Raw genomic sequence first — 26,437 nt, forward strand, 5'->3', positions numbered from 1 at the left:
AATAAGTTCCATCAAAACTTTTGATTTTTCAACCCTGTATACCACCATTCCCCATGTAAAATTGAAAAATCGCCTAAAAGAAATTATCCACAATGCCTTTCAACATAAAAATGGTAGCATACGCTATAACTTTATTACTTTGGGATTTCATAAAGCATATTTCGTTAATAGTGACAAACAAAAAGGTAAATCATGCTACACAGAAGAACAAGTAGTCAGTATGCTGGAGTTTCTTATCGACAACATATTTGTTGAGTTTGGAGGTAGACTTTTCCAACAAATTGTCGGCATTCCTATGGGAACAAACTGTGTGCCTCTTCTTGCCGACCTCTTCTTATTTTCATATGAATCGGAGTTCCTCCAGAGACTTGTCAAAAACAAGAGGATCAAAAAAGCTAGATTATTTAATTTCACTTTCAGATATATTGATGATGTTCTTTCCTTAAACAATCCGAACTTTTCTGATTGGGTTCCATTAATATATCCCCCAGAACTCGAGATTAAAGAAACAACAGACACGGCTTCCTCCGCCTCATTTTTAGACTTATATCTTGAATTTGACTTACACAGTCATCTCAGTACCAGAATCTATGACAAACGAGACGATTTTAATTTCGAAATTATAAATTTCCTCCACCTTAGTAGCAATATACCAACTTCACCTGCATATGGGATATATATTTCCCAACTTATTCGATATTCAAGAGCTTGCAGCTCTTACTCAGACTTTGTAAAACGTCATCAGTGTCTGAGTAGAAAGTTGATGAACCAGGGGTATGTCAAAGAACGTCTCGTCCTTTTTCTAAAAAAAGTTCATCGGAAGGTACCAAGACCTTGTTGATAAATATTCCGTATCAACTTCTCAAATAATACACGATGGTCTTGATGTATAGATTCTGCGTACTGATGTTGTGTATCATCTTAACAACATGTTTTATTGTTCTTTTATTTGTTTTTGTTCTATGATTATTAAGATTACTTTTACTGTTGAATGGTTTTATGTGATATCCGTTTGACGTGGCTCGGTACTTATACATCTCGTCAATGTGTTTGTATTGGCTTTCATTTTTTGGTGATTTGTTTTGTATGTGTGACTCTTTGTGTTTCTTTTGTGCTTATAACGTGACTCTGTACTTTAAAAGATCCCGTCAGTATGATATTTGTCTATAATATGTCATTATGATATATTTCTATTATGAATTACTATATACGTTGAACCGCAAACGTCAAAATCAATCAATGGCGTAGTGGAATTAACAATTTTTGGATTCTCATAAATTCTATGTATAACTTTTGGACTAGTTTGAATCTCGGTCTATTTCTGTAATTTATTCTTACATACTTTTGATTTTTTAACCATGTATGCGTACATTGCCTATGTAAATTTTAAAATTGTTTGTATGCACATTGAACGACAAATTTATGTGACGTATATAATTTTTCTGACGTCAGACACTCAAATCAATCCATGTGTTCGTAGATAGTAGATGTTTTTGTGTCCTGTTAAATTGTTCCTTTTAAAATTGTTATACGATGATGACTGATGTACCCATATTTTGACTATTTTATTAATTGTGACTGTTTATTTAACGCATCATGTAAATGTAGCGGAATTTGATGAGACTGTTATTAAAGTGAGAGGGTTAGCGCTATAGAACCAGGTTTAATCCACCATTTTCTACATTTGAAAATGCCTGTACCAAGCCAGGAATATGACAGTTCTTGTCCATTCGTTTTTGATGCGTTTTGTTTTTTTGATTTTGCCATGTGACAATGGACTTTCCAAATTAATTTTCCTCTGAGTTCAGTATTTTTGTGATTTTACTTTTTGTCCATAAACAATTAATGAGAGAATTTTATTGTTAAAAATCCCCAGTTGTGATTTCCTCATTAATATTGATCCTCCACTTAATATGGCATCCACAAAAATAAATGAATTTACAATTTTTAAGGGGGTATAGACCTTGGTCGATAAATATACGAAGGATTTGAACATTTCTTTGTTACTGCAACTGTGCCTATTTCGACAATAACCAACTCTATAAGTTATAAATACTAATTCATAAAGCTAAATAAAAAATATTTGTTTTACTAGATCTTAAGAAAAGATGCTACTGCTGTACGTGATTACTGTATTGATAATGGTCTCCATGTCACTCGGATGTTCATGTGCGAAAACATCGCTTCATCAGTATGTATGTGATTCGGAATTTAGTAAGTATGATTATGAAATAGTTTCTTTAATTGTAAAGATTTGATTATAGACATTATAACATTATTTAATAGATTCTTTGACCAGAAAACGCGTATTCTGATCACTGAAACTCATCACCACTTTGTTCTTCTCTTCTGTGAAATCAATATTATTTGTGGGATTACAATTTTCAGAATTTCGTTGATATGGGTAAATAACAACTTTAATTGTTTTCTATAGGCTCGTATCCCAACTTTGTCATATCGACGAATTCAAACATCCAGGATCACACAACTTGTCCTCAGTCCACTGAAATTTAGGCACTCAAAAATTAATGAATTCAAAGTATTATTCGTTCTGGTGTTTTCCCATTTCATCATGGAAAGTATTATTATAAGCCCATTGAGAACATGGTGTTGAACGTTTTTCATTAAAACAAACGCTCTTAGTATTCAAATGAAAATAGTTTCTGCTTTATTCCAATATATATAGAATTATATGAATATTGAGTTAACCTTTTGACTTTGAAATTAATCTAAAGAACATCTGAATATCAAAATACAAATGTAAAAGTGTAAACACCACAAATTATTCATGTGTACTACATAGTGTTTTTGTATTCTCTTTTTCTCTTTCTACTAAAACATGTGTTGTGTACGGATACCACAACAAATGACATTTTCCAATTCTTTCGAACAAATAGGTAATTAGAAATTGTATATGTTACCCTAGGGCAATTTGGTTAGTTCTTGTTATGTAATATGACGATATTCAGACGTACGTATAGGATAAACATCAATGAAACAACCACATAGACGGCAAATGTTAATATAATATATATTTGCATTTGAATTAAGTGTAAACTTATGTTTTAAACTCAACCACATGTTTTCAATACATGTATTGTTTCTTTTTAATTGTTGGGTTTAATGTCATAAACAATTAAAATCTGCCAAATTGTCTTGAAGTATGCCGTACGGTGATCGGCTATAGTTGTTATTTGTTCTGTCATTTTGGTGTCTTGTGTAGAGTTGTTTCATTTGCAATCACACTACATCTCTTTTATATATAGCATTTGTTAAGTTAAATGTTAATTTCCATTGGCATTTGCCATCATAAATAACAAAGAATATTCTATCAAAACGTACGTTTATAGATTATACCGTGATGACTGTCTTATCAAACACACAAATGCTAGTTGTTAAAATAAATGATTTGTAAAACAAAATATGTTAAATATGAGAAAATAATTAATCATATTATAACCCCGCTTTAAAAAAAATGCGGGTATATTGTTTTACCTCTGTCCGCCCGTTCGTCTGTCCATTCGTCGGTCCGTCCGTTCATTCGTCGGTCCGTCCCATGAATATTTTTGTCGGTCTCTCTCAGGAACTATAAGAGTCAGCTATACCGTGTGATGCGTTTTTAGATTCACTCAACAACTTTCTGTTGATCGAACACTTACATCATTTCACACATTATATATTCAAGTTGAAAATGTACGTTATTAAATTGAGAACGTGTCAAAGAAACAACAATCCGACCATAAAACAGACAACATCATAAGGTCACCAATGGGTCTTCAATGCAGCGAGAGAATCCCGCACCCGAAAGCGTTCTTCAGCTGGCCTTTAAACAAATACTTATACTATTTCAGTGATAATGGACGTCACACTAAACTGCAAAATATAAACAAGAAACTAAAATTAAAAATCATACAAGACAAACAAAGGCCAGAGGCTCTTAACTTGAGACAGGCGCAAAATAAAACTTTTTCAGCAGCTACATTACAAGGATTTCAGCATTTTGGTTTTATGGTTTGTATGAGTTAGCTATACCGTGTGATACGTTTTCAGATTCATCATTCAACAGCTTCCTGTATACCGAACATTTACATATTTGACACTATTAAAATTATTCAGTTGCCATGGGGTTGTCAACAGTTATCAGTATCTCACATTTTCACTTTTTTTGGATACAATAAAATAATCAACGATTGTATGCTCTCTTCGCTTTATATTCTTGACTTTCTCGTATGTACGTTGAGGCTATAATTACAGAAATACGTTACGTGTGCATCGTTCATTTTGTTGCGATCTAGGAGTTTAAAAGTATTAACAATAATACCAAGCCCAAATGTAAATTTAAGAAGGGTATTCCATAAACACTGACAAACCTTAAAATGTATCAATCAATGGAATGAATGGAAAACTGCTATCATATTCCTGACCTGTTACAGACATTCTCCGGGGAAAATGGTCAGTTAAAACTGGTTTTGTATCTGACTTTTATGACATATGTTTATAATTTCTTTTCATTGACACAATATGATAGCTGTTATCACATAGTACGTTTCTATGTATGTTTGCGTTTGTTTTGAAGCAGTTTAATGTGTCTGTTAATCCGGTGTTACCCTTTAAAGTTGACGTTTTTCCTCGGTTTTGGTGTGTGACCCGGATTTGTATTCGATCAATCGATTTATGACTAGTGAACATACTATCTTTGCCTTTATTTTTAAGTTTTTGTTTAACAATTCATGTAAACAAGTCGTGGACAATCTAATTGTGAGTGTATGATTTAAAAGAAAATAGGCAGTTAAATGCATTATATGTGAAAAATGGGTGAACCGTGTTGGTTCATAACATATGGTTTCATAGACATAGGTCATTTGCAAATGATGCATAATATTGATAGTAGCTTTGTAGCCACATGCAATTTCTATCCCATGGTGCATGGGTAACTAACTGTGTGTCCCTAACTTAGTGCCAATGAATTCTGTTAATCTATGTTATTCGAAGAATAAATCTGGAACGTATTGACATAAACTCAGGAAAAACGTAACACCTGTAAATCTACCATAATCCCATTTTCTATTGTGCTCACCACAATCAATATCATGCCAATTTTGTACAGCTGAGCTGAACTGTTAGTAGTACTTTCTATCAAATGAGTTAATTTAGTAAAAACTTTTTTAAAATATGTACTCTCAAAACGAGTTGTTTGCAATCGGGTTTTAGGGCTCTATTTCACTTATCTTTGTATTTGCTTTTACCTGATACTAGTAACTGTTCCTCTGCATAATTTCTTTGTTTTTCAGTTATAAGAGGAAGCATCAGATCAGTACCTGGCCCCCAATCAAACACTGATGTGTACTACAATGTGACAATTTTGGATATTTTTAAGGTATAAAAGAGTGCGATATTGTTTTTCCTAAATATACTAAGTAATTTGCGACCCCAAAGCTCGCCTCAAGTACTAGTCTTGGAACATTTCTTATAAAGATCAATCCATAAAAATGCTAAGGACGCTAAAAAAACACAAAGTGTGTGTTTTTTCAGAGGTTATTTTTTTTAATTTGTTTTCATTACATGTCGACAATGCTGCTAGTTGCCTATAAGTCCCAGAGTGTATCATCCGCCCAGTAGTCAGTATTGACATGATTTACAACAAAAAATAAGAAGAAGAATAAAGAATTTAGCTTGTTATCAAAAAAATTAAAAACATAACACTATAGTGTATTCGCACGAACAAAAAAGATATAACGTGTGATTGTCTGTATAGAAAACTTGCATACTTCAACATCATCATATTGTTATCATTTCCATTCAACCCCGAACGAAGGGAGCTGATGACCAATGTTAAAATGTGGAATCGACTATATAATACCGTGACAAGGAAATGAGAAACAATTCAAAACGAAGAAACTAACTTTCTAGTGTACGACAAACCATTTACGAAACACAAATATGACAGACATTAACTAATGTCATCAAATGAACAACAGGATCCTTACTTGAGACAGACACTGTGTCACATAAGGGTTGAACATGTTTATGAACACTAAACCCTTACTAAACTTGTAGATCAACAAGTCTGTCATACACAGTTTAACAGCAAAACACTGTCAGATGTCTGTAAAAAAGGAACACATATTGAATGTGGCATTTCTCTTTACAAGTTATTTGCATCTGCATTGATTCTTTTTTTTTATTCATCGGCTGTTTATCATAGAGGTTAGAGGTTGCATACATGCGTCAATAATCAAAATATGTTTTATTCAAACTCACAAATCGAAAATAAACTGACAACACCATGGCTTAAAAAAGAGAAAGACCATCAGATCAACAACAGTACACAAAACTAAAACAAAAGAATGAACAAACGAACCCAACAATAAATTGAGGTTGATATCAGGTGCTCCAAAAGGGTAAACAGAGCCTGCTCCACCTGTCGCACCCATTGTGTTGCTTATGATAGAATGAACCCGGGGACAAGTCTATTTCAATAGGTCACGTTCGGCGGCAATAAATCCGGGTCAATTTTAACACATCCGCTGGCAGTACAATATAGTTCTAATGATGGCAAACCAGTCAACTGTTACAGATAAAAAAAATTGCCTTACCTTTGATTAATTTATTTTTCAAGCAACCCTCGTATGCTTTGTCGAAAGGTAAAGAAGTCAAAATCTGGACTCCAGGAAATGATGGGGTATGTCGGGCGCCCTTTAGTCACGGAGAGGATTACTACATTGGAGGTACTTAGGGTTTTCAAAATGTATGAATAATTTCTTGTGGCAATTGAAGAATGAAATATAGACAAATTTTCAAAAATTGTGCGACAAATCATCATACTAAACTGGTTTTACTACATAAACATCATTCCAGCATCTGGATGTAAAATTATCATTGATATTGTTATATTTATAAATTAACAATTTACAAAATTTTGATTTTTTTGAAATACTAAGGCTTTTCTATCTCAGGCTTTTCTACCTCAGGCATAGATGACCTTAGCTGTATTTGGCAACACTTTTAGGAGTTTTGGATCTCAATACTCTTCAACTTTGAACTTTATTTGGCTTTTTAAAACTTTTTTTGATTCGAGCGTCACTGATGAGTCTTATGTAGACGAAACGCGCGTCTGGCGTATATATAAAATTTAGTCCTGGTATTTATGATGAGTTTATTTGCATTTACTTTTCATCTTTAGAAAATTCATTGGTTTTATGTTTTATGAGCAAATTTATTCAATTATATATATAACAGGTATTGTATTAATATTTTTAAAAGTACTCAGAAATGTATGTTTGTAATTAACAAATGAATAACATTTACTTATAATTATTTAATACGATATAAAAATTCTATATCTTGTTTTAGGTAGTATCGAAAGAGGAACTGGTAAACTAAGGACTCATTTGTGTAATTTCCGGAGCAGGACGTTAACATTAAAAGAATGCCAGAAAAGAATGATTGCGGGAAATGTATTTGACTGCAGTTGTAAGGTAACTTTATTTTATATTTAAACTCGGATAACTTCCCTATGACATCTAGTATGAATAGTGTTACTTTTCTATTTTTGGGGTGTTTTTTTTTTCTTTTATCTTGTATCATGCTTCTGTCTGGTATGTTAAATAACGTTTGTATATATTGTAATGTTTTTATGTATTTGATTGATGAAAATGCATAAACATACACTGCCACAACGACCAAGGAAGTATATTTTTTTGGTATATTTTCTAATTCTATAGTATCTTCATGAGAACTATGAAATCTTGTTTAGTGGTATTTTAAGCTGTTATAGGGGAAAAACTATCAAAACTTCGTGCAGACATTTGCCATAGAAATTGATGAGTTCAACCTGGTTTTACGGCTGGTGTACGCCTCCCGCACCCTAAACTGAGAGCTCAAAACAATGGGTATTCGATTATAGCAGTATGTTGATAGGTGTGCCAAAATTTTATGCATTCAATAGTTATCACAGGTACCAATATACCAGGATTATAATTTAAGACGCTAGACGCGCGTTTCGTCTACATAAGACTCATCAGGAAAGATCAGATCAAAATATTTATAAAGCCAAACAAGTGCAAAGTTGAAGAGCATTGAGGACTCTAAATTCCAAAAAGCCAAAAACGGTGAATGTAATCCAAGGTAATCTTTTCCTGAGATAAGAAAATCCTCAGTTTTTCGAAAAAAGTTTTATAACCGGAAATTTATAAAAACTATCATATAATTGATATTCATGTCAACACTGGAGTGCTGACTACTTCAAGCTTTCCTAATATGTCCGACATGTTTAATCGACCATTTTCTATATACGAAAATGCCTATACCAAGGCATTCCACAGTTGTTTTCCATTCGTCTTAAGTTTTTGGGTCTTTAAATATGCCATTTGAATAGAAACATTCCGTTTTTATTTTTTCTTGGAGTTCGGTATTTTTTTATTTTACTTTTGAAAATGTAGATTTGTCTGAAACTCCTTTTGGGTTCACAGAAAATGTATATATGAATGTATTTTCCCAAAATTGTTTGATATTTATTTATTTGTTATTGCTTTTTTATATTGCAGACACCTGAATGCTTTCAAGATTGTTGAAGATGATGACTTTTTGTAAGATAAACTGTTACTGAGCTGCTATTTTTTTTAATTATGTAACCTGCGCAAGAACGTGTAATAAGGACGCTTCCAATAGATAATGTGTGAACAAAGACATCATCAATTACCATCACCATGTAGCATGATCTAGTATCCTCGTACAACAACATATACAGAGTATACCAACAGTTATAATTGCTGATAAAGATACTCATGTCATCGAGGCCAGTGTATTTCAAACTACGAGAGAAAGAAGCTAAATTGTTTAAAATAACTTCGTGCTTTTATTACAATAAAAATTATAATCATTATTACAAAGCTTTATATTTTCATCAACAGTTTGAAAGCTTTATATTATTCAATTGATAGACTTTTATCAAACTAATTCATAAATCTATTTACAATTTCTTAAGATAACCGTATTGTGTGAGTACACCTCCTCTTCTGTTATCGTTTATTTACTTTAAATAAACTTTGGAAGATTACACGAATCGTTCTCTCTATCATGTGATCAGTATCTAATTCGTATCACTTTTGCATATATAAATATGATCAAAAAGAACAAAGTACAAAAATAGTTGCATACGGAACGCACTTACCCAAAAATAAGTACTTCTGTAAAAACAGTGTCCGTGTTTTCGTTCAAAAACATAATCATATCAAAAAATACTAGTACGTGTATATGATAACATGCATCTCAATTACTTAATCATATTGAATGTTCATGTTCCTTTACGTTCTAATCGGAGATAAACTAAATACACTCGTGCATAAATGAATTAATTTATGGGAGGGGTTTGGCGCTAGCAAACTAGTTTAATGACAACGCGTTCTATATGTGGCTGTCCCATATCAGGATTCTGTACTTCTCTAGTTGCCGTTTTTTGCTGTATACATATATCATTATAATGACATTATAATGTACATCAGTCCGTTGTTTTCTTGTTTTGAACTGTTTTACATTTGTCATGTCGGTACCTTTTATAACTGACTATGAGTATGGGTATGCGCATTGTTCATTGAAGGCGGTATGGAGATCTTATACCTAATTTGCTCTCTGGTGGAGAGTTGTCTCATAAGCAATCATTAAACATCTTCTTAGTTATAAATACAACATTAAATGCACTGTCAACTGACAAATATTAAAAAAAGAAAAATTTAATAAGTTAAATCACAAGAAAATCCGAGGAAAATTCAAAACGGAAAGTCCCTAATCAAATGGTAAAATCAAAAGATCAAACAACTAAAACGAATGGATAACAACTGTCATATTCATGACTTAGTACAGGCATTTTCGGATGTAGAAAATGGTGGATTGAACCTGGTTGAATAGCTAGATAAACCTCTCACTTGTATGACAGTCGCATCAAATTCTAAGACAACGATGTCAATAAAGTATTTACAGTTTCTGATACATTCTAATTTTTATCGAACCGATTTCAGATAATCCTTTTAAGAAAAAAGTTACCATAGTATACGAGTACTTGAATATTGATATATTCAACTGCGATTTTCCTATTTGAATGTCAAATTGATGCGTGTAGAAAATGTTCATAGGCTATTGATGTACATTTACCTTGAAATAAATGATTAAGCGTTTACGAATGAAACAGAATAAAACCTTTTAGACTCACATTCTTATATCATACTAGTAACCGTATATATAACTGGTTGTGAAACAATTCTCAGTTTGAAACACACTTAAAATCTTTTGGATAGTTTTTGGTTTAGGTTGTCTCAGTGGATTTTACCCATATATCCTGTAAGTCATATCATAAACGCATCACACCTGCTTAATAATTGAATTGGACATTAAGTGGAGAGGGGGCTTAGACAAGGACTGCAAGAAATATATTGTTGTTATACATGTTTTACTATATGTTTAATACCATATATCTTAATCTAGTACATGTCGTTTTTGTGATCCAGTTTTATTTCTTATTCGTTTTCAAAATCTAATTTAAGATTGTATATTTAGTTTGTCTTATATTTTTTTCACATTTTTATTCAAGACTTTTCAACATGTTACTTTCTGAAATTGATGTGGACATATGTATGTTTTTGTCTCAAACGCCATTGTATAGATATATAGATCATTACATAATCAAAGAATCAGCGGTCTTCGTCAGTCCTTCTATGAATATTGGGAGCAATACAAATCAATCAAGGCAAAAGAACTATGAAAAATACATGGCATACTAATGCACATGAACAAACGGTCGTATGATACAAAACAATAATTGATCTATATATGTGAATAAAACTGATTACGAGTGCAATGAGAAGATAAAGTTATCAAAATAAATATTTAAACAATGCACAATATTTAATTTAGGTGTAAAATATGATAATACAGAATAGATAATTTGGTCGTTTTACGCACGGAAGTTTTAATAGTATCTATAAACATGATAAACTAACTTCTAGTATGTGCTCGATGTCATTCGATGTCACAAAAAATCATCTGTACTATTTCCAGGTCTCATGATTAGTTTCATCTTTAGTTATACAAAGTTATAAGCATATAAAAAATACCTTACAAAATATAGAATGTATGGTCCTACTTAAATTCAAAAGAAATTTGTTTTACCTACTTATTGTTATTTTAGATCTTTACTTTCTAATCAACCTAATAACGCAGTTGTTTTGCTTGTGAACATCGCGTTTTTTTTCTGTTTTTAGTCACACGTAAAAATACCATTTAACACAATTTTTCCGTCCAAAACCATAAAAATGTAATAAAATAGTTAGGGTCTGTAAGATAGATCACCCGGGATATGGTCGTGAAATGTGGACTGCAACTGGAATGTGAGTATGTTGGATAGGGGTAGAGATTAAGCCTTGAATCAGGCCAGCTTAATGAAATAATGCAAAGCGTTCTTCGCGTGCTGATAATGTGACACTCTACAAAAGACATAGAATTTAACTGCAATATTCTGCGGCATATATTTCCACAGCCAAAACGGACGTCCACTTTTGTAACGTTTTTATATTGTTGGTCGGAAGAATACCAATGTGACTTTATTTGTATACCCAAGTCAACCTTTCGAAGTGATACTTTAGATGATAATTATTATCTAGAGGTGATAATAAGTTTGATTATATTGACTAAAGGTGTAACAAAGACAGTTACAAGGGTCTATTCATTGATAAGTTAAAACAAATACTGTGAACATCTCACTGGTTATAATATTAATCGGTTATCTGCATAATAATGTAAATATGCCCTGTGGAATGTGATGGACAAGAAAGGAATGTGATGTACAAGAAAGGAATGTGTTGTATCCATAGAAATAGGGCAACTTTACTATGTTCAATAATGAGTGTAGTAAAAACCATCAAAAGTCTACAATTCCAGAATAAAACCGATAAAAAGTTATAAAGCCGACATAATCAACGTGCAACATTTATGTGCATATGTTAATGCACTGGTTTGAATATAATGTATTCAAAATGTCAATAATGGTATTACTTTTACAAAAACATGTTTACCAAATGTACACCAACCGAAGGGCAGTCCATCATACCCCCCAACATAATTTGTTTTTACTAAAAATAAAACGGCAATGTATAGGATATTTAACTTACCCGTGACTGCAAAAGCAACCATGTGATTGTTCTGCATTGGAAGAAAATATATATTTTAAACGAAGAATTAGTTTGAACATGCTTTATCTCAGGAACCGAAAATCAGGTAGTTCATCGTGTGTATACTTTAAATACAGCCTGACGACTTTTATTTTCTATATTTTGTTATTTTGTAGTAAAATCATTGATACGTAAAGATTGAATCATATGAATAAATCGAGTTCAAAATATAAAGATAGTTATAGAAACTGATTTGCTTAATAATGACGTGACGGCAGTGATTAAAGGGAGATAACTCAAACGTTTTTGCTCGACAAATACTTGTCCTAACTTTCAGCGCTGCAAAACATAACACCATATTCAAAAATGCAATGTTTTCATTGAACCGAAGCACTTAATTAAGGTAACACGATACCGAATTATGCTAGCTGGTTATCTTGCCTTTCCCCTGTTTCAACACATGAATGCAGTTGTGAAAGACTGACATATAAATAGCTGTTACACATTTGTCCGGGGGGATGGTGGTTGAGGGCTAAAAAATTGTGTAACCCACCTCATTCTTTATTTGAGCCCGAAATTCAGTGGTTGTCGTAAGTTGTTGTAAGTCGTATTTGCTTTTTACTTTTGAACATACATCAGGCCGTTTATTACGAGAGGACATTACTATATAAAAAAAAAAAAAGCCTTCTATGTAGATATAAATAGAAGTCACGGATGTCAAAGATTAAAAGAATATTGGTTTTCTCGTTTGAATTGTTTTACGTTGTCATTTCGGGGCCTTTTATAGCTGACTATGCGGTATGGGCTTTTCTCATTGTTGTAGGCCGTATGCTGACCTATAGTTTTTGTGTCATTTTGGTCTCTTGTGGAGAGTTGTCTCATTGGAAATCATACCACATCTCCATTTAAAACATAGCTGTATTTGACACAACCCTTTTCAACTTTTGATCTTCAGTGCTGTACAACTTTGTACTTTTTTTTTCACTTTCGATCTTTTATATCTTGGCGACACTGGTGAGTCTTGTGTGGACAAGGCGCGTTTTTGGCGTATTAAATTTAAACCTGATGCTTTTTGTTATCTATTTATCGTGTGTTTCTTCGTCTAATACGTTCTCCTATTTATTTGTATTGTAGTCCTGTAATATTATGTTGTCATTTCAATGTTATATTTAACATTGCCATTAAAGTGCGAGGTTTTGACATGCCTAAAAACCAGGTTCAACCCACCATTTTTTCCTTTAAAAATGTCCTGTACCAAATCAGGAATATGGCCATTGTTATATTATTGTTATAGTCACATATTCAATTCAAATTTCTAATAAAGTTTGCAACCATAATGATCCTTTTAAATACATCATACAAGTCTTAAAATATAAAATGGCATACATAGTTGTGGATAGTTGTCTCATTGGCAATCATATCACATCTTCTTTTTTATATAGTCTGACATAGATGAAATTAATATGAGTTAATAGTAACTTTTAATTGACAGCTATATCATATATAATCACCTCAAGAAAATCATAATTTCTTTAAACATGATTAACAAGCAGTGTAAGGGAGGTAATCAAACATTGTTGTTTTAAATTTGGATTGGATTACCTCCTTTTAAAGACGTCTTAATTGTCCTTTATCCAGAAAAAAATACTTGTTTCCCCCTAAAGTTATTATCCGGAAACCATCTGACGTCATAGGCGGATCCAGGGGGCCTGGGGGTCCGCCGCCCCCTTTCGTGGGAAAAAAATTGGTTGATTATATAGGGAATCATTGAAGCATGACTGAAGTGCCCCCTCCCCTTAGGAAAAGTTCTGGATCCGCCACTGTACGACGCTAACGACTAGTACATAATTTTATTTAGGGGCAAGCTGAGGCCCACATCCGGGTGCGTGATTTTCTCGCTGCGTTTAAGACCCATTCTTGGCCTTCGGCTGTTGTCTCTTTTTCATATTCTCCATTTCCTTTCTCAATTTTACCTCTGAAATAGTAGAATATTCGTTTTATTTTTACATACGTAATACATACATGTAAAACTGGCAACAACAACAAATACGTTATTAGATTCGTATGATATGGTGCATCATATAACTAAGTTGTCAAACATTGTATACAATCAAAGAACTTTAGTGAGCGCGCTCACATACCCCACGTCCCCACATTGTCATTGGAGAAATTAAATAAGTATAAAAAAAGAAAATTGTATATGAAAAAACATAATAATCGTAATTTCCTGTCAATATTCACATCTACATAGTATGTCCTTATCATCTACAAAATTTATGAAATTCTGTTGTGTGGCTTCAGTGAGGGCTTCAGAGGATTTTCGATGACAAATTGTTGCAGAAGTACATTGAAGCAAATAAGTTCAAAAGAGCGTAACTGCTAGGGAAAAAATGAATCGTAAGTTCCAGTTGATATGTACGGAAGCGTATTAGCGCCACACATTTTTTTTTTATATTTAATGTTTGTGTAAAACGCAAACCGTTGCGTTATAACCCAAACATTTGCGTTACCTAACGCAAACCTTTGCGTTACAACGCAAACCTATTTGCGATATAACGCAAACCTTTGCGTTACAACACAAGCCTTTTGCGTTATAACGCAAACCTATGCGATATAACGCAAACATTTGTTTAATCTTATTTCTTATTTAAGATTCAAAGGAAACAGTAGTTATTAATGGAGGCGGCTGTATATATTAAAATTTATCACCTTTGTAGTCATTGCAAAGTAAAATGCTTGAATAATTAAATCATATCAATGACTAATAATGAGCAGAATAATATCAGAAGATGTGGTTTGAGTGCCAATAAGAAAACTTTCAATCTAAGTCACTATTCGTAAAAGTAAACCATCATAGGCCGAGTTACGGTCTTTAACACGGAGCATTGGCTCACACTGAACAACAAACTATAAAGGTCCCCCAAAACGATTTCCATGTTACTACTAGTATATATATATAGTACAAAGAAAATTGAGTAAATTGAGGTTATACCTACGAAAAAAATCAACCCTGCTAATATAGCTATAACCGAATATGAATATATTTTAAAGTAAGCTCTCGTTTGAGAACTGTGTAAAGTAGGTTAGATTCAAACAAGCTACCCTTTGACATTAAATGTATAGAATGAAGATGTTTTATTAATAAAATTATGTTCTCTCTATTCAAATTGCTACCCAGGCATCTTAAAAATACTTCATTATATTGAAATGAAAATTCAATGACTTTCTATCAAAGAATCTTGATCATATTCTGAGATTTAAAAAATGTTTCCTTATTAAGAATTCATTTTAAAGCAGAAAGATCATTTTGTCTACTTGACTTGGAGGTTTCACAATTGTGTGACATTATTTTTGATCTCTCAATTTACATATGACTATATCTATTTTCTTGTTAAATTATATACTTTTCTGATGCACAAATCAGTCTAAATTTATTTATAATTGCACTTCAAGTATTCCATTATTCCTATGCATATTTATTATAATGATTTGGCCTTGGATGTATGTTTCTTTTTTTATCTACTAGTAAATAACATCCGAAATGAATGACAGACGGACATATATACAAAACTATATGAATAATTGAAATCAAGATAGTTGCGTTATAAAAGGTTTGCGTTATATCGCAAAGGTTTGCGTTATAACGCAAACATAGGAAGAAAAAAATGTGTGGCGCTAATACGCTTCCGTAGATATGCACATCTACATAATGTGTCCTTAGTATCTACAAAGTTTCGTGAAATTATGTTGTATGGTTTCAGAGAAGTTGCGATGACGAACTTTTGCAGTAGTACATTAAAGCAAATAATTTCAAAGGGGAGTAAATCCTGGAGGAAAAATTAAATCGTAATGTCCTGTCGATATGCACATCTACGTAGAATGTCCTCATTATCTACAAAATTTTATGAAATTCTGTTGTGTGGTTTCAGAGGAGTTGCGATGACAAACTTGCATTAATACATAAAGCAAATAAGTTCAAAGGGGCGCAACTCCTAGAAAAAAAAATATTGTAATTTCCTGTCGATATGCACATCTGCATATTATGTCCTTGTTATCTAAATAAAAAGGTTTCGTGAAATTCTGTTGTGAGGTTTGGGAGGAGTTGGGATGACAAGAAACAGGACTGACATACGGACTGACGGACGGACGGACGGGTCAAAAACATTATACCCTCCGCAACTTTGTTGTTGTATTTGCTCTTAGAACAAATTGTTAAATGTATTATTACTCATTTGATATTATTGCAACACGTTACAGATCAGTTTATAAAAGAGTTATGAGAGACTGTTAAACTCACATTAAAATACATTTACATTACATAACATATATCAATATATCTAGCATAAAACACCATTATATCAAAAACCAAGGATTTGTATAGTTAGATCTAACTATACAAATCCTTGCAAAAAACAATTATTTTGTAATCATAACAACAAGATAAAAGAAAACATAATATTTAGTTATCATAATGGTATAAAATTTACTTTTTTTCTTGAAAAGTACTACATGGCAAAATTTGGCTGTGAAATAACAAACTCTGTCGTCATCAAACATCAATAAAAACTGTTCCTCAATACATAAATTAATTTCTACATTACTGACCTTATTATACACTGTTTTCTAATATGCCACATATTCTGGGCATTATAATAAAATTGAGAATGGAAATGGGGAATGTGTCAAAGAGACAACAACCCGACCAAATAAAAAAAAAAAACAGCAGAAGGAACAACACATGTTTTTCAACTATCATCTAAATGATCATTTTTTTCTACAAATAAAACAAAGCCTTTCATTTACATCTTTCCCTTCATATATCTGCCATTTTCAATTAATTTGACCAACACCTGGTCCGCTAAATCTAACATATGTTCTTCTTTATTTACCCGACAAAGTAATACTTTAATATTTTTCTGTTACATAACTCAGTGGCGGGTCCTGGGAGGGGGTGGTTCGGTGCACCCCCCTTTTTCACAGTTTTGACGATCAATCGCGGCATTTGAATGGGAGCATATAGTTGAACCCCTTTTTTACTCTGGGTTGGGAATCCCCCTTTTTAAAATGGCTTGATCCGCCCCTGTACTTTAAATTGTATTTAACATATATAATTATCAATTAATTCGTTGTTTAAGAGTTACTAAACAATATCCTACAGGCGTGTAAATGAACTGATGAATTATGCACGAGAAAAATCCCTACATTCAACATGTTTTACTCCATTTCCTCGACACTTTTTTAATGGCCCAGTTTTTTTCCAGTATTGACCATTTGGGTCGATATATACCGGTAAATACTAGGTGCGGTAAATAACCTTTTCGTACGATGACCTTTATTTGCAGGCTAACTTTTACGTCATTTTGGTCTGAATGAGGGTTTATGGAATAGAGATTTTAGAATATTGGGTGGAAAGTGAAAAAAAAAAGTACAAAAAATAAAGAATAGCGAAAATAAGCAAAAGAAATAAAGAAAGAATACCATAATTATACAGAATAGAAACAAAAGAAAGAGATAGACGAAAAAGAAAAGAAAGACCCCCAATCCATACCTCATACATTGGATTGCTCCTTATTTACAACTTTTTTTCTGGAAAAAATCTAAATCTGACACCTAGAAAAACATAAAACTCACGGAATTTAGGCGGATTCCGTCATTGGATTTGATACTTCATAACAAAGTTATAAGACCGTTTGTGGACTACCAATTGTATGATAACAATGGTAGCTGCAGTTTGACACCGAGTTGGTAAAAAAAACAAGAATCGAAAAATGGCGATGGACAAACCAAGTACCTCCACTGAAAATGACTTTGATTCACTAACACTGCATGATATGTTTAGAACAATTGGTGATCAAATGACACCTCGAGATGTCAAAGTTTTGAAATTTATCTACAGTGGCATAATGGCTGATGATATTTTGCGAAAAGTGTACGATGGCTTTTCGTTTCTTTTAGCGTTAGAGAAAATGGATAGAATCGATGAAACGAACTTCAAGCATATTTTAGATCTCTTACGAATTATTACACGGCATGACTTAACACCTTATGTCACACTGAAACGTAGGAAAACTGGTATGTGATTGATATTGTAAAATATTGTCATAATCAACTCAGTGTATGTGCAACATTTCTTGCTAGTCCAAATAATTATGACGTCTTGAAAAGCTATTATAATTTTCTTCTTTGATGCCTTACTTCAACGTAAGGGGTCAAAGACAAAATTTATAATAGCCTTTAAAGACGTCATAATTATTTGGACTACATTTCTTGCAAGATCAAGATCATAATCTGCTTAGATTGTATAGTAAGGCAATACACCTTATCGCTATTTCCGCTTGACCTGAGAATCTGTTCCGCTTGAACTATTGGGGTCATACCACAATCACTTTTCCATTGTGGCGTCAGACATTTTGAATTATGACGTCAAAATTTTACGGGACCCTGTGTGATGTCCAGTAATGGCGGACAAATAGCGATAAGGTGTATTATTTAAAGTTGATTCACATTTTGCCATAATGGGCATTTTTTAGCTGTCAGACTATAGGTTATTGGTTTTGTCCATTGTTGAAGGCCAATCAAAGCCATATGGTTGCCATGTTATTTGGCAGTGTTTGTGTGTACCCGCAAGCAGGTACGAATAGTCAAATTGTCGTTTTAGGCTGCGCGTATCCAAATCCGGTTTTCTATTAAAATGGCATCAGATTGGGAATGAAACGTGAAATATATACGAAAATTATCGATAACATGGGGATTTCGTGTAGAATGATGTGAAGAGTAAAATTGAGAATGGAAATTGGGAATGTGTCGAAGAGACAACAACCTAACCATAGAGCACACAACAGCCGAAGGCAACCAATGGGTCTTCAATGCACACAGTTTGTGCAACCTTGTGACAGTTTCAAAAAGAATTTGTGTAAATGCCCTCAAATAAAAAGTTCAAGGTTTCCTGGAAGAATCAGGGCCACATTCAGTTATTTTTTCAGTTCAAGCTTGATAATCAAGAAGTTTATCTTAAATAACAAAAACTTGCAATGCATAAAAATCTGCATGGATGGCCATCTTGACCATACATTTTGTAGGTATTTCTTTGTGTTCATTTGTTTATCTTGTCATCTGATATACAGTTGTACATGTATCATGATTCTTATTGCAGAACATGTTGAATATTTAAATAGATAAAAGAAGATGTGGTATGAGTGCCAATAAGACAACTCACCATCCAAGTCACTATTGTAAAAGTAAACTATTGCCAATGTAGGTCAAAGTAAGGCTTTCAGCAGAGAGCTATGGCTCACACTAAACAGCAGCTTCCCAGCTACATGTATATTTAATAAATGGCACCAAAAATGACTAGTGAAAAGCCAATTAAACCGTAAAACTAAAGGTCTACTCTATATAAAAAATGATATATTGATATTTTGATAATGCCTATAGATTTTGGGGGAATGAAACCCTACGATGTTAGTTTTCTATTAAAAAAAACAAAAAAAAAACTATAATCATATACATGTACATATATGAATGGATTTTATACACCCATAAACTTAATCTATGTATTGTCTTGTTTTTCTGTTGTCAGTTTTCCCGGATCCTGTATCAGATTATTTAGAGAGGACAAATGAAACAAGTTGCCAACAAGATCCATCACAACCTCAAGCCAAGAAGAGAAGAAAAAGTTATACATATAAAAAGAAATCACGCAGACAATCTACCTCTACCAGTACACAAGCTACAACAAATGAGGAACCAACAGAAAGTCAAAAAGCCATAGATGCTAAACAAAAAGTAACATGTGGTAAGTGGTAATCTATTCCCTTTTCTTTCCATTTCAAATAAAGATGTGCTCAGGGAATATGGTGCATGATCAGTGATGATTCTTGTATTTCAAGTACCACTCTTTATTTTCTCAACATAAACCTTGAATTTTTAGATGTACACTGTACACATGCATGTATAATAATTTTCATTGGTTTTAAAAGAATTGATAACAGACAATTCGATTAATTAAGCTTGGTCTTCAATATTAAGACATTTAAGATACAGTCTTTTAAGTACACAAGTGCATGAAATGTAAACATGATAAGATCATTTTAGAACTTCATTGCAAAAGATTAAAAAAAAAAAAGATTTAGATAATCATTTTATAAATTTATATTTTATAAAAAAAAAGTATTGTTTAAGTGACAATTTTGGATCTTGAAACAAATAACTGATCAGTGAACTCTCATCACCATTGTACCAACTAGAACAATGTAGAACAGTACTAGTAGTGAAAGTAACTATGCTGTATGGAAACTTCCTTCGATTCAAAACAAAATTAATACACAAAAATCTATGGTACAGTTTGTGTACAAAACTGCAAGTCTATGGTTGTAGTTTGAAGATACATGTAGGTTTTTTTTTTCAAATTAGAGAAAGAGTTTATGATCTAAATCTAAACATGATAGAAACAACACAAAAATCCAGTAAATCTAAAACATGCAAGATGTCATGTTAATTATCAAGGTTAACTGGTGGTTAAATACATTGTTGTTATATTGAACAATACTATGACAAAGTCAATAAGTCTGTCTAAAAAAAATGTTATGTCATAATTTTATACATTGTCAGGTCCAAATAGGTGGTAATCATTAGTCTGCTAAAGTTCATACACATTACCAAGATTAGAATATTTTATTTTCTTAAAGGATTTGAACTGTAATTATGTCAATACAATGCCAAACACATGATTTTCATTGAAGAAAATATAATGTAGATTATAGATGCTCATTAGTCAATGTTAAACAAAATACAAATGAAAGAACAAAAAGTGTACAAAGATAGTTTTCAACATCTCAAAAGTCACTGTAAGGCTTCCAACTTTGATCTTGCATTTATGAACAACCTATAATTGATTTTGTATTTGATTCATTGTTTTGCAGATATCAAATTACGAGTTAGAGCTGAATACGAGACACATGACTCAGCCCTTGTAAATGTGACATCTAACAAACCAACAGAATTAGAGAGACAATTAGAACGATTCACACAAGCAGATACAATTCTCAAGTCTAGAGATATCGGCTCTATAGTGTGTGATATAAGTTTTTCTGAACTTACTTACTTAGATGCTTTCTGGAGGGATTATATTGATGGTTCACTTTTAGAGGCTCTTAAAGGGGTATTTATAACAGGTGAGTACACAAATATGACTTCAAACAATCTAAAAGGTTTTTTTAAAACAGGCAGGACACAGGTATTAAGTCTCTCTCTTTAAAAGGCTTTTTAATCATGAATGCTTACAACAGGGAGATATGAATGTATGATACAATGCAGAAATAAAACAAACAAATCTTTTGGTAATCAGTAATTTTCAAAGTAAATATACTTGTAGCTTGAATCCTACTGAAAGCAGTGACAAAATGTTGTTTTAAAGGATAACCTTTATTTATATGTCTGTTAAAAAACAATCTTTGAAGGATAAAACTCTGCTTCTGCCTTATATTTGTCAAACATCATATTTAAAGAGCTGGGGTGTAGTGGTTAGTGCATCGGACTACTAACACAAAGGTTCCTGTTCGATTCCCGTTCGGGATGAAAATTTCAGGAACTCAATTTTCGGCCCTCCTTTGACACCATTCGCGAGTATGGTCTTAAGGAAACGATGATAGTCCCTCGGAAGGGGGCAATAAATGGCTGAACCCGTGTTAAGAGAGAGCCATATCTCTTGCACATTAAAGACACCCTTGTAGATTTCGAAAAAGAGTAGGCTAATGCTGCTACAAGGCAGCACTCACACCCGCAAAGTGGAAAGGGACTAATATAAGTTGCAAAACTTGTTTCCCAATTCACTATAGATAAATATGTTTAAACTAAATATCCTATTTGGTATGGATTAACTTAGTTGTATTGGTATTGCCATCTCATTTCAATGGAGATTAGTTTGATCTGAATCTTCAGTAAATGTTCATTGACTTAGGGTGGTACCCTACACCTTCACTAAAATTATTTTGGCTGTTTAAATTTTCTTGAAATTTTGATCTAGTATTTACTTTGACCCTTTTAGAAAAATATAAAGTTTTAAAAAAATTTCAACCAACCATTTTATAAGAAAAATAACACTGGTTATATACAATGTAGCAGTTTGACAAACCCTAATTTTGATCAATGAGAAGCTTGATATTCCCTAAACAACAACGTTATTAAAACGTTTACCTGATTTTACAGACTACAGAGTTATCTCCCTGCAGTGTAAGGTACCGCCTTAAAAAGTTTTGCACACTATACATTGAAGTGTTGTCATTGGGATTTCAACATTTTTATCATACTACAATAGTCAAAATTGCAAACAGGCTCAATATATCTCTGTGTCAGTAGTTAATTTTGAAAAGGACTCCAATAAAGAGTGTGTGTAACCAGTAGAAGTTGTACAGGAAGATTTTCCAGTCACTTACCTTTTTATACGCTCGTCAAAATTTTGACGGGACGTATTATGGTATACACATGTCCGGTGTCCGTCTGTCCAGCATTAGCATGTCGCACCGTAACTTGAGAACGACTTATCCAAATTTCATGAAACTTAATATAGTTGTTTCTTATGATGGTCAAATGATCTGTATACTTTTTGGTGAAAATTAGATTTAAACTTTTTGATTTACGGCACTTTGTAACTAAAACATGGGTGTGTTTTTTTCACATGTCGCACTGTATCTCAAAAACGATTCTTGATTATGGCTTAAAACTTTAAACACTTCTTATTTATATCAATCTTAATATCTGTATACTTTTTGGTGATGATTCAAAATTTCATTTTTGAGTTATTGAGTATTTTGTAAAAAAGGGGGAGTTTTTTTTTACATGTCGCGCCATATCTCAAAATCAATTTATGATTATCGCTACAAGCTTTACACATGTCTTTGTTATATTAATCTTAAGATCTGTATACTTTTTGATGATGATTCAAAATTTCATTTTTGAGTGATTGAGTATTTTGTAAAAAAGGGGGAGGTTGTTTTTTTTACATGTTGTGCCGTAACTCTATAACAGTTTATGATTATTGCTTAAAAATTTACACACTTCTTTGTTATATTGATCTTAAGATCTGTATACTTTTTGGTGATGATTCAAAATTTTATTTTTGAGTTATTGAGTATTTTGTTAAACAGGGGAGGTTTTTTTTACATGTTGCGCCGTATCTCAAAAATAATTTATGATTATTGCTTAAAACTTTACACACTTCTTAGTTATTAATGTAAAGATCTGTATACTTTTTGGTTTTGATTCAAAATTTTATTTTAGTGATATTTAGTTTTTTGTAAATAAAAAACCAGGGTGGGGGGTTTCCCGTCGTGTCTCAAAAACTATATATGGTTATTGCTTAAAACTTTCTCAGAAACTATTAATGATTATTGCATATAACTTCCACATAACACGTCGGGCGTATCATGTGCTCATGGCGCAACTGTTTATAATTTATATTTTTAATTACTTTGAAACAGGTAATTAGACAAGCTGTTAGTAACTTTATCATATATATTTACAGATACATCAAGACACATGTGTTTAAATTGTTAATATCTTTAATTTATTGTTTCTATTTATAGATACTTTGAAACAGGTGGTCGGACAGGAAGCTATCAAGTTGTTAGTTAGTGTTGATGAAGATGATTATGAAGCTGGAAGACTCAAATTGTTAAAGAAACTCAACTTTTGAAAATAGTGAATAATCATACAACAGTGCTGGTTCAGGGAAACAACTCTTTAAGTCAGTTATACGTTTGTAAAAGTCAAGTTTCATCAATGTATTTTAAGCATTTACCTGAAACAGATTGGAAATAATCTGTGTAACCCGGAAGCTTAGAATATATTTATGAAAATGGTTGACACAAACGTACTGATGATTTTAAGGGTTATTTCCCGTAACTTAGGTCTACCTCCTTAAATACTGTCAGTTTATTTATTTTTGTGGGTACCACTTTCTGTTGATTCAGGGGAAAAAAATGTGTATTTTTTATTTCACTGATTTGCAAAAGTCTGCATATAACTAAGCTGGTAAAAATTTAAATAGATATTTTTCATTGAAAATTTATGATATGGTTTACGTTTACCAATATCTTATTCACTAAAATTGGTACCCATTTTAATGAATCCACATCACATAAATAATTAAATTACAATGTAAACAAATAGATAATTTCTATAGGTTAAAACTTGATTACAATACATGTGTGCAAAAATGACTGCACAATAATTGAACAAGACAATAACTGTAAATTCACAAACTATCTGAAATATTGCAACGGGATATGTTTCTCAAAATAAGAAATTTGAAATTTCTTTACCATTATATGTATGCAGCATTTTCCTGAAATCTTAAAATTAACCTTGTATTTGCTTCCATTGTCATCAAACGCTATTACAAAATCAAGTAATAATTTCTGAATTAGCAGTACATAACTATGTTGCAGATGAAATATTTTGTGCACCTGATTATCCCAAATTCTGGCCTGAAATGAATGTTATTAAGTTAGATATAGGTATGTTGTGTGCACTAAATTTGTCATCATATTCAAAGAATAAAGGTTAATTAAAAGTAATGCACTGCCATCTACTTATCAAGTCTTTATTTGAGATAAACAATGGTAAAATGTTTATGAGTTTATGTTATGTTGAAGGCAGGCAGCTTCAAAATAAACATAGTTATGTATTCAGGGGTTGGTTGTAAAACACAATAAGCATGGTCAGTCACCTACAGATATTTATTTCAATTTTGAACCTATGTTTATAGGGCTACATATATACAAAGTTTTCTAGACCTTCAGGGTTAGTATAAATACTTTAAGAACTTAGATGTTTTGATGTAGCAGCCCATTTTTGTATTATATAATTTTGGGAGTCTTGATCAATATTTTGTGTATTTTTAAAATAAAGTATTTATTTAAATAACTTTTCCTAAAAAAATCAATCCTTTTCAAATGGTTGAGTATAAAGTTAGGTACTTTTTACTACCCCTAGAAACAAAGATAAAATTGAGAATGTGTCAAAGAGCCAACAACCCAATGAATACATATTTTTGTATGTTTTTCAGTAGAAATTTTCATCTTCAATTAATTTAATTGTCATAAACATCTGTAGATATAGATTAAGATTAAGTTATTGCATTTAGAAGTAACACTGTGTATAGGAATTTTACACATAAATAGGCTGTTTTCTGAAAGTAATTGATTTAAATTTGACTAAACACACTTGCTTATAGTGTTATCAAAATTCATCAAATAGAAGTCTTTATTATACTTTTATTTTGAAGTCTAAGGGTAAAATATTATTTGTAAATAGTTATTAATCAATTATGATAGTATTTTATCTGTATCATACTCTTGTGGATATAGTTAAGTTAGAAATCTGAGATTTCATAATTTTTTCCAATATTTTCAAAGGGAGCTAACTCATGTCCACTTCAATATAAATTATGCTTTGTTTATCAAAAAAAAAATTAACAAGTCAAGATCACCTGTATGAACCTTCAAAAACTTGAGAAGAAACCTTTGAAAACCTGTTTTGAAAGAAAAAAAACATTTGTAAATTAATAATTTGATGTTTAATATAATTTTTACAAATAAAACAATGCTTTTTAAGAAAATCTGTATTTTATTGAGGCCTACTGAACTAATATTTTTTTGATTGATAAATGTTATTAAAAGCAAAGGATATGTGAGATTTATATGTTGTTAGAATTGAATGTGAATTTTGTATTGTTTTTCAAGTTGACATTGATCACCTAAATGAAATAACATTAAATGTAGTGAGGAAAGGGAAATAATCCATCAATTTCTGAAGGGATTAACTTTTATTTTCAAGAATGATTTAAAGAAAAAATTATCATCTTTCGAAAATTTTCTTTTCATCATGCAAACTTTTGCAAATCATTTTACACGCTTGGACATTTATTTTCAAACTTGGCTTCTTTCTTTAAAAGTTCATGCTTACAGTAAACTAATGTATTTTATTTTGCTGGAAATTCTTCACATGGAGTATAGAAATTGAAAGTTTTACGTAGAGTTCTTTTTTTTGCTTTCATTAGATAATATGTTTTAAATAGCAACCCTAAAAGATAATGTTGAGAATATTGTTAAGTCAATCATTTTTAAAAGATTTATAGAAGTAAACCATACTAAAAATTGTTCAGTGAATGAAATAAAATTGTTTTTCCTTTGTCAATGTATGTCAACATTTAATTATCATTTATAGAAATACACTAAATAACTATCCAACAAGTAAATACTGCCATCAATCATTTA

At 31.8% G+C, this 26,437-nt stretch overlaps 2 protein-coding genes across 2 annotated transcripts; both read left to right on the top strand.

The window, feature by feature from the left end:
• The first annotated feature begins 2,094 nt into the window (after positions 1 to 2,094).
• On the top strand, positions 2,095 to 8,691 carry LOC134723211 (uncharacterized). The gene is made up of 5 exons (XM_063586838.1): positions 2,095 to 2,214; positions 5,292 to 5,377; positions 6,620 to 6,728; positions 7,354 to 7,478; positions 8,547 to 8,691. The coding sequence occupies exons 1-5, from the start codon at positions 2,109 to 2,111 to the stop codon at positions 8,571 to 8,573; spliced, it is 453 nt and encodes a 150-aa protein (XP_063442908.1). The 5' UTR covers positions 2,095 to 2,108; the 3' UTR covers positions 8,574 to 8,691.
• Positions 8,692 to 17,891: 9,200 nt separating this feature from the next.
• Positions 17,892 to 23,882, top strand: LOC134720843 (death effector domain-containing protein-like). Its single transcript, XM_063583403.1, has 4 exons — positions 17,892 to 18,233; positions 19,741 to 19,956; positions 21,083 to 21,334; positions 23,744 to 23,882. Exons 1-4 carry the CDS (start codon positions 17,930 to 17,932, stop codon positions 23,851 to 23,853), a joined length of 882 nt encoding a protein of 293 aa, XP_063439473.1. The 5' UTR covers positions 17,892 to 17,929; the 3' UTR covers positions 23,854 to 23,882.
• The last annotated feature ends 2,555 nt before the right edge of the window (positions 23,883 to 26,437 follow it).

This window comes from Mytilus trossulus, chromosome 6, assembly GCF_036588685.1.
Source record: "Mytilus trossulus isolate FHL-02 chromosome 6, PNRI_Mtr1.1.1.hap1, whole genome shotgun sequence".
Taxonomy (NCBI): Eukaryota; Metazoa; Mollusca; class Bivalvia; order Mytilida; family Mytilidae; genus Mytilus; species Mytilus trossulus.

Coding starts and splice junctions, on each gene's coding strand:
- LOC134723211 (XM_063586838.1), top strand. CDS start 2,109: ATGCTACTGCTGTACGTGATTACTGTATTGATAATGGTCTCCATGTCA. Junction 6,729..7,353: donor AGAGGATTACTACATTGGAG/GTACTTAGGGTT, acceptor ATCTTGTTTTAG/GTAGTATCGAAAGAGGAACT. Junction 7,479..8,546: donor TATTTGACTGCAGTTGTAAG/GTAACTTTATTT, acceptor TTTATATTGCAG/ACACCTGAATGCTTTCAAGA.
- LOC134720843 (XM_063583403.1), top strand. CDS start 17,930: ATGGCGATGGACAAACCAAGTACCTCCACTGAAAATGACTTTGATTCA. Junction 18,234..19,740: donor ACTGAAACGTAGGAAAACTG/GTATGTGATTGA, acceptor TTCTGTTGTCAG/TTTTCCCGGATCCTGTATCA. Junction 19,957..21,082: donor TAAACAAAAAGTAACATGTG/GTAAGTGGTAAT, acceptor ATTGTTTTGCAG/ATATCAAATTACGAGTTAGA.